The 8,936-nt window shown below is 49.8% G+C and overlaps 1 protein-coding gene across 1 annotated transcript in view; it reads right to left on the bottom strand.

Annotated features, from left to right (window-relative positions):
- Positions 1-7,913, bottom strand: part of WDR7 (WD repeat domain 7) — a 36,404-nt gene extending 28,491 nt beyond the window's left edge. The window contains 13 exon segments of the mRNA XM_031064437.1: positions 1-68; positions 926-1,121; positions 1,613-1,833; positions 2,250-2,498; positions 2,773-2,914; positions 3,028-3,130; positions 3,516-3,661; positions 3,981-4,100; positions 5,568-5,644; positions 6,180-6,354; positions 6,493-6,571; positions 6,970-7,076; positions 7,745-7,913. The exon segment at positions 1-68 is cut by the window's left edge and continues 141 nt beyond it. Of these exon segments, the coding sequence (XP_030920297.1) occupies positions 1-68; positions 926-1,121; positions 1,613-1,833; positions 2,250-2,498; positions 2,773-2,914; positions 3,028-3,130; positions 3,516-3,661; positions 3,981-4,100; positions 5,568-5,644; positions 6,180-6,354; positions 6,493-6,571; positions 6,970-7,076; positions 7,745-7,900 (1,839 nt within the window). The 5' untranslated portion in view covers positions 7,901-7,913.
- Positions 7,914-8,936: the final 1,023 nt, after the last annotated feature.

The following is an 8,936-nucleotide window of genomic DNA, read 5'->3' as shown; positions in this document are numbered from 1 at the left end:
CACGGCCTCGTCACAGGCACTCAGGATCTCCACGGCCGTGATCCCCATCACACAGCGGTCCAGAGCCCCTGGAACGGGGACAGGCACAGCTCAACATCCCCCCTGCGCGGGGCAGGGACACCTGGGGGTGACAGGTAACCAGCTGGCTCTGAACCAGCACGCCTGAAAGGATGGAATTCTCTACGTTTCCATGAGGGTCACAAACCCCCGGTGTGACGCTCCTCATAGAAATGTGCCAAAGTGTTTGAATTCTCCCTCTGCTGGGGGAGATGAAACAGGAAAGCCTTATAGATATGAATGCCTAGCAAAAGGTTTTGAGAATATGGAAACTATAAGTGAGATTGAAATGAAAGCAAGCTTTGAGATCCCTCAGTTACTGAACAACTGGAAAACAATGGTGTGGCTGGCTGAAGGGAATCCCTTTTGATGGAACAACACCCTCTGCTTGCAGACAGGCCCAAGGGTCAGAGCAGACCCTACAGCTTGGCAGAGGGGGCCCAAAGAGGAGTTTTTAGGGTTTAAAATGTAACACAGTATGGTAATGTAATGATTCTTACAGGCTGTATGTAAGTGCTCTAGGATTTGTATCTTGTACTAGATTGGTTAGTAAGAATTAGATTATTCAGCACAGGAGAAGATTGATGGTATTGTAATGGGAACCTCGCTCTCTCATCCTCTTTGCCTCACTCTTTACTTCTCTCAGGCCTGCTCTGAGCTGTGGCTGGCAGCTCCCAGCAGGGCCCTTTGCAATAAACCCCAATTTCCACGACCTGGCTCCAGAGATCTCTGGTCTCCATCCTACCCCCATCACCCCTACATCCCTCAGACGCAGCTCTGACAGCACTAGGAGCAGATCTGTATTTCTGTACTTCAGATCTCTAGCTCTACCCACGACAAAGGGATTAGCCAGGATGTCTGAGCTCACCAGTGTCCATCTGCCAGACGTACACGGAGCCGTCGGAGCAGCCCACCACCAGGTAGTCATCAGCGGGCCTCCACTTGATCACCTGGATGGGGAACAGGTGGCGGGATGCCAGCATGATGCACTTCTTCTCCCTCAGACTCAGCAGCCCCACCGAGTGATCGCTGGCCACAGAGCAGACACAGTGCTGCACTCGGGCCTGAGGAGGGAACAGAGAAACAGCTTCATCATAGTGCACAGCTGGTGTTAAAAACCTTTCCCCCACTGGGCCGGGCAGGGACACCAAACTCAGGCACCTACACCAATGTTCAAACTCACTGAGGTCCTGGGAACAGAATTCCCTGACCAGAAATTCCCATCATGAAGAGAAATGGGTATTAAACCCCATTTTGTTAAGCAAACTCCAGAGTTTTCAATCGATGTCACTTTGTTCATTAAATTCTATTTATTAAGTTTCAAGAGGCAAGATTGTCTCTAAACCCTCTTTTTAATAGCTTTAATAAAGCCCCTATTTTCAACCCTTTATAGAATTAAAACATGGTGGGAAAACCATAAGAAACAGAATAACCAAGCTCTTCTTAGTGAAGCTCTTGCAAGAGCTGGGTCAGTGATACATCCCCAGCATTCCTTGCTGCATTCCCATTCCCCAGGAGCACTGAGGTGCGGGAAGGGTTATCCTGGAGCACTCACACTGCAGTTTTCTGGTGGAACCAGCAGCTGCGTGATCTCTCCGCCGTGGACACAGAAGATGTGTTTCATCTCTCCCGAGAAGATATCCCAGATGATGACAGAGAAATCCACCCCTCCAGAGATGAGGTACCTCTGGTCGTAGCGGGAGGACACCTGGTGAGGGTACAGCAGGCACGTGACCTTGTTCCGGTGGCCTCGGAGTGTCCTGTGAGGGGGCCAGCCTGCCCGTGGGCAAAAGCACAGGGAAAGAGAGGGAAAGCAGAAATTCAACAATCGACTCCCAGGTGCTTGTTCTGCACTCAGACCCCCAGACTATGAAGATAATGTCACATGGAACCCACACACCCAAGAGCAGCCCAGGCACAGCACACGGATCCCACCAGGAACCCTGGCAGGTTTCCCCACAGAGATTTCTACTGGAACAATCCTGGACAGCACAGGAGATGCTCCCCCACCTTATCTCTGCCCCTACATCTCAAAAACCCTGCAGAAACACCCAAATTCACCTGGCCTGGCTGGACAGCTGCAAGGACTGCCGGCACAGAGGGGCACAGCAGGTTTGTGGGGTTCCTGCTGCCCCTGCAGCAGCTGCACGATGGCAGCAGGCTGGTGCATTCCCAGCCCTGCACGGCCGTACCTCGGCGCAGCATGTGCTCCCCCTGCAGCAGCTGCACGATGGCGGTCTGCGTGGCGGGCACGATGACGATGCTGCCGTCCTCGCGGCCGCACACCAGGCGCCCGTGGGCCGGCATGTAGACGCTGGCGGTGACGCGCAGGGGCTCGCTGGCGTTGGCCACCATGCTCAGCTGGTCGATGATGCCCGCGGGCCGTGGGCTCAGCTGGTCAAAGGCCTCCTGCAGGGACCTGGACGTGGCTGCCTGCAGGCCTGGGAAAGGACGGGAATGCCCGGGCTGAGCTGGGAGATGGAACTGGATGGTTAAGGTCTCCCCAACCCACTGTGGGATTCTCTACTGGGAATGAAGTCACTACAAGAAAAATGCTAATTAAGATTTTGAGCATATCTGACAAGGTGAAGATACTACAACTCCTGCAAGGAGGTAACAATTAAACCCCAACTTTGTGATCCGTGGGAGAACCAGCACGGCTTTATCCAGCACAAACACACAGAAAGCACCAAGATCTGGCTATTACTGAGGTACCTTTTGCACCCTCCTGCTGCTCCAGGGTGTCGGGCACGCTCCAAATGCACAGCCTCCCCGAGGAGTCCCCTTGGATTAAGAGCCTGTAGGAAAACTCCCTCTGGCCACAGAAGAAGCGAGTCACTGGAGGACATATCAGGAGCTGTTGGAAAGAAAAGGCACAAGCTCAGAGCAGGCACAAAGCACGTGCTCAGCTCCAAGCTTCCCTCCTTTCAAAGCAGGACAAGCCCAACACAGCCCCTTAAAGAGATGTACCTGTTTCTCTGCTCTGTCCAACACGCTGTACAGCAAAGGTGGGATCAGGTTCTCCACTGCCTTCCCCACATCCCTGCGGAAGGAATCGCTGGCTGGGAGGCAGCTGCGGGTAGGAACAGAGAAAGGAGATAATACATTTATATTAATAAAATTCCTTGCATTTAAAGAGTGATTCCTACAGCAGGACATGGGTGATGCTCCCATCCTCATGCTCTGATCACACAAGGGCAAGGAAGGAGTTCCCACATGATTTATGTGGGAATATCCAAGATAAAACACTATCACTACCCAGAACACATGAAGATATCAGAAAGAAAATCTTTGATTTTACTCCTGTCATTTTTAACCTCTTTGATGCCAAATTTTGAATTCATTTGATAGCTTTATATTTACATGTCTTCCCTTACTGGATCAATACTTCAGTAGCTCTTCAATAAACTCAATTCAAATCAAAAATTAAATAAAGGGGGTATTTTTCTGTTGAGTACCTGGCTGGTAATTTATAGATGAAACTCTGTCCATCCTCTGTCCATACAATCACTTTATCAGCTGCCACAAAGTCCCCACCAGTCCAGGTCTTCTCATTCTCACTGGGCACTGAACATAAGAGGGAATAATCTCCAGCATCAAAGACCTGAGAGGAAACAAAGTCTGTGATTATTAACCAATTAATTAAATAGTAAAATGCCCAGGCAGCAGCTGGTTTTGGGTTCAGTATCACAGAATCATGGAATGGTTTGGGTTGTAAAAGACCTTAAGGGCCATCCTGTTCCAAACCTCACCACAGGCAGAGATTTGGATTAAATATCTAGAAATACATTAAATAGATGTATATTTACATTAAATATTTGTGTATTTTGATGCAGAGGTAGATTGAAGAGACCTGAAGCACCTTCACCTGGATGTCTCATGTGGTTTAATGGGGGTTCCTGAGGGAGGGGGCTGTGCCTTACCCTCCAGTACTTGGAGCACACGACGAGGAGCGAGCGCTGCGTGAAGGCGCAGAAGGAAATGCTCTGGCAGTTCTCGCAGTAGATGGGCTTGGACTCCTCCTCAAACACCGGCGTGGTGTCCTGGAGCAAACAGAACCAGCCCTCAGCCGCCTCCTGCCTGCTCCCTCTGCTCCCAGCACCGTGCCAGGCGCTCCTGCAGGTGCCGCAGGGAAAACCAACCCTCGGAGCAGGCTTCACTCCAGGATAAACCCAAACCCTCGGAGCAGGCTTTACTCCAGGATAAACCCAACCCTCAGAGCAGGCTTTACTCCAGGATAAACCCAAACCTCGGAGCAGGCTTTACTCCAGGATAAACCCAAACCCTCGGAGCAGGCTTTACTCCAGGATAAACCCAAACCTCGGAGCAGGCTTTACTCCATGATAAACCCAAACCCTCGGAGCAGGCTTTACCCATGACAAACCCAAACCCCTGAGCAGGCTTTACTCCAGGATAAACTCAAACCCTCGGAGCAGGCTTCACTCCAGGATAAACCCAAACCCTCGGAGCAGGCTTTACTCCAGGATAAACCCAACCCTCAGAGCAGGCTTTACTCCAGGATAAACCCAAACCTCGGAGCAGGCTTTACTCCATGATAAACCCAAACCCTCGGAGCAGGCTTTACCCATGACAAACCCAAACCCCTGAGCAGGCTTTACTCCAGGATAAACCCAAACCCTCGGAGCAGGCTTTACTCCAGGATAAACCCAACCCTCGGAGCAGGCTTTACTCCAGGATAAACCCAAACCTCGGAGCAGGCTTTACTCCATGATAAACCCAAACCCTCGGAGCAGGCTTTACCCATGACAAACCCAAACCCCTGAGCAGGCTTTACTCCAGGATAAACCCAAACCCTCGGAGCAGGCTTTACTCCAGGATAAACCCAACCTCGGAGCAGGCTTTACTCCAGGATAAACCCAACCCCTCGGAGCAGGCTTTACTCCATGAAAAACCCAACCCTCGGAGCAGGCTTTACTCCATGACTCCTCCTAAGCAGATCTGCAGAGCACGTGGTGTTCCCTCTGGGCACGTAAATCCCCAGGTTCCCCAGATTAGTGCTGCTGACCTTGCAGCCACTGAAGCAGATTCCACTCCCAAAGAGAAGGTGATTTTTCCTTAGCTGATAAATGTATTTTACAAGAGGTTTCCCTGAAGAAAACCTTGATTTGCCCCTGAGATCTGGGGCAAATCTCCTTGAAGACTTTTATTCATCAGTACCCAGGAAACGGCAAATAACAGGGAGCTGGAGATAATCCCTTATAATGACTACTCCTAAAAACTGTATGGTCTGCTCAGCAAAATATTAACCCCGAATCACTACATGGTACAAATAAAAATCAGATTTAGAAAAACTGGACATAATCCTACACTTCATTTGGAAATCAGTTCTCTGAGGAGTACTAGGAATTCTGGTGGCAACTTAAACCAGTAAAGGAAAGTTCAGTAAGCTATTTTCCACTGGAATAGGAAAAAGGCTATCAGCAGAAAATATCAGGGACAGACCCCTCCATCCCACCAGCAGTGCCACTAATCCAGCAGCCTGTGCCTACCTGCATCCGACTGACTTCCGAGGTGATGATCCAGACCTTCAGGATGCCAGTCACGGACACAGCCACCACAGTGTCCTCTGGGAAACACAACATGAGGCACAGAGAGCTCCTCACCTGGGCACAGCTGAGCAGCAGTGAAACCCTGACCCAGCACTCCTGAGCACGTGCTTCCAGATGGAGTGTTCATTTGTGAAGATGGAACAAGGGACGAATGAACCCTTCATGGCAGAGATCACTTCCAGTTGTCCCAGCAAGTTATTTGTTGTGGGGATAAGAGCTGAGCTTTCCCACCCCAGGATTTTGGGAATGCCCAGTTTACAACTCTTGCTGAGCCTTAACTCAAGAGAGAAGTCCTTTAGTCAGGATTTTCTCCTCAGTGTTCCCCAAACCTCTCAGGAATTCCACTCTCCACAACAGGAACATCCCAACAAGACACCTGTCTGCCAGAAATTGAAGCCCACCAAATTAACACCATGAGCAGAACCAACCCAGCCTGTGCTCAGGTGACACCCCAGCTGATCCAGGATTCCCAGGGAAGCCGTGGCTGCCCCTGGCAGTGCCCAAGGCCAGGCTGGGACAGGGGAAGGTGTCCCTGCCACAAGAAACAATCACCTTGTGTCCTGTTGGAGCGGATGATGGTCATGGAGCTGATCCAGTCAGGAGAGATCTTGGATATCAGAGAGTAAAGAACCTCCAGGCTGGTTGCATCCACCACCAGAATTTCAGGGTAATGTCCATGGCACAGGAGTCTCCCTTCCCGCTGCGTGCCGACTGTGAACTGATAGAACTGCAGAGATGGGAGCAAACACAGATTAGAATCCGTGCAGGGCAGGCATCAAACCAGCCTGGCCCTGAGGTGTGCTCCCAAAGCCATCCTGCTGCCTGCAGAGGACACCTCCCTCGCCGCCAGTGCTCCCACGCTCACCTGGATGCCCGTGTGTGCACAGGCCAGCTTGGTGAACTCGATGCACCTCCCATCGTTCACATCCCACAGGCACATCTCCCTGGAACACAGGGAAAACACCACCTGGAAAACAGGCTAGGCTTCCAAGCACCTCACACCCTCCACACTGGGGGGACCTTCACTTGAACCATTTATTAGGGATTAGGTCAGCTGCATTTAGAGAAACTCAAAATCAACTCCTAAATCCACACAACCTCCTGTTCCCTGTGAGGATAAATTACAGAACCTGCAGCAGTTCAAATGAGCAGCTATTACCCCCTTCTACCACTTAGCTGCTGCTCTCTGATTAATAAATAAAACCAATCAAAAAGTAAAATGTATTTGCTGAGGAATTTTCTCTTGAGGACAAAAGGATAAAAATCAAACACAGTGTTGAATATATGGGTAAACTGGGCACAAATTCCCATCATTGCACATAATAAACACTTAGAAACTCACCCACTCTCTGATGCACTCACTATATATTGCTTTTCACTGGAAGCTGAGGCCTTGGATAAACAAGTAACTGAGGCTGTATGACCAAAGAGCAGAGCTCTGGGATTGATCTGGGAGCAGGGAAAGAAAACAGGGAGTCAAAATCACACAAATGACCAGAACATCCATATCCCAGCTTCCTACTTCATGTGTTATATATGCATTCATATGTGCACACATGTTTAATTAACACAGCAGTGGATGGATCATCTTGGAACAATTTCTACTTCACACAGAAATAAGAATTTTCTGGGGGGGAAAAGCATTTTGCAAATTCCTCCCAATATTTACAAATCAAGAGCTGACTTTGGCTCAATTCAATTTAAATTGAGTTTGGCCATATATAAAAGACTGTGTTGCACATTAAGAGTTTTCCCCATAAACCCATAAATAAGAGGAGACCTTAAAGCCCCTTCCCGTGCCAAAAGGGGCTCCAAGAGAGCTGGAGAGGGACTTGGGACAGGGAATGGAGTGCCAGGAAAAGGGCTTCCCACTGCCAGATGGGATATTGGGAAGGAACTCCTTTTCACAACACAGTATTAAACAGCTCAACTAGAAAGCAACTGGTTTAGAGCAGCTCCAAGAAATGGGAACGAGTTAAAAAAGGCGCTGCTCCTGTAGGAAGCCCAAGAGGCAAACCCCCTGTTTGTAACCCCCGACAGCGCTGTGGGCAGGGCAGAGCAGCTGCCCGAGCACGGGGAGAGGGAGGGCACGCCGAGGGGCACGGTGCCTCCATTACCTGCAGGTCAGGAGCCAGGTCCCAGAGGCAGATCTGCCCGTCGTGGCAGCCGGTGACGATGACGGAGCCATCCACGAGCAGCAGCGAGGACACGCAGTGCGTGGGGGCGCGCCGGCCCCACAGCACGATGGGCAGCACCAGGCTGTTCCCGGCCATGGCCACGGCGCGCCTGCAACCCCAAGAGCGCAGCAGCATCAGGCACGGCCCGCTCCCTTCCCTCAGGTTTTTGCTATCTTTTCCCCTCATGTTTTTAACATCTTTTCCCCTCATGTTTCCCACTCTTTGCCCCTCATGTTTCCGGCTCTTTTCCCCTCACATTCCCTGCTCTTTTCCCCTCATGTTTCCTCTATCTTTTCCCCTCACGTTTCCTGCTCTTTTCCCTCATGTTTTTGCCATCTTTTTCTCTCATGTTTCCCACTCTTTTTTCCTCATGTTTCCTGCTCTTTTCCCCTCATGTATTTGCCATCTTCTCCCCTCATGTTTCCCACTCTTTTTCCCTCATGTTTTTGCCATCTTTTTCTCTCATGTTTCCCACTCTTTTTTCCTCATGTTTCCTGCTCTTTTCCCCTCATGTATTTGCCATCTTCTCCCCTCATGTTTCCCACTCTTTTTCCCTCATGTTTTTGCCATCTTTTTCTCTCATGTTTCCCACTCTTTTTTCCTCATGTTTCCTGCTCTTTTCCCCTCATGTATTTGCCATCTTCTCCCCTCATGTTTCCCACTCTTTTTCCCTCATGTTTTTGCCATCTTTTTCTCTCATGTTTCCCACTCTTTTTTCCTCATGTTTCCTGCTCTTTTCCCCTCATGTTCCCTGCACTTTTTCCCTCATGTTTTTGCCATCTTTTTCTCTCATGTTTCCCACTCTTTTTTCCTCACGTTTCCTGCTCTTTTCCCCTCATGTTCCCTGCACTTTTTCCCTCATGTTTTTGCCATATTTTCCCCTCATGTTTCCTACCCTTTTTTATTCATGTTTTGCCATTTTTTCTCTTCACGTTTCTATTCTTTTTTACCTTGCATTTCCCCCTTCATGTTTCATCTTGTCCCCTCCTCTTTCTGCCATTCATTCCCACCCTTTCCCCCTTATGTTTTTCTATCTTTTCCCCTCACGTTTCCTGCTCTTTTCCCTCATGTTTTTGCCATCTTTCCTCCTCATGTTTTTGCCATCTTGTCCTCTCCTGTCTCTGCCATTCTA

Source organism: Geospiza fortis, unplaced genomic scaffold, assembly GCF_000277835.1.
Source record: "Geospiza fortis unplaced genomic scaffold, GeoFor_1.0 scaffold143, whole genome shotgun sequence".
NCBI classification, from domain to species: Eukaryota; Metazoa; Chordata; class Aves; order Passeriformes; family Thraupidae; genus Geospiza; species Geospiza fortis.
Note: the sequence above shows the minus strand (reverse complement) of the source record. Positions and strands in the feature narration are given on the sequence as shown.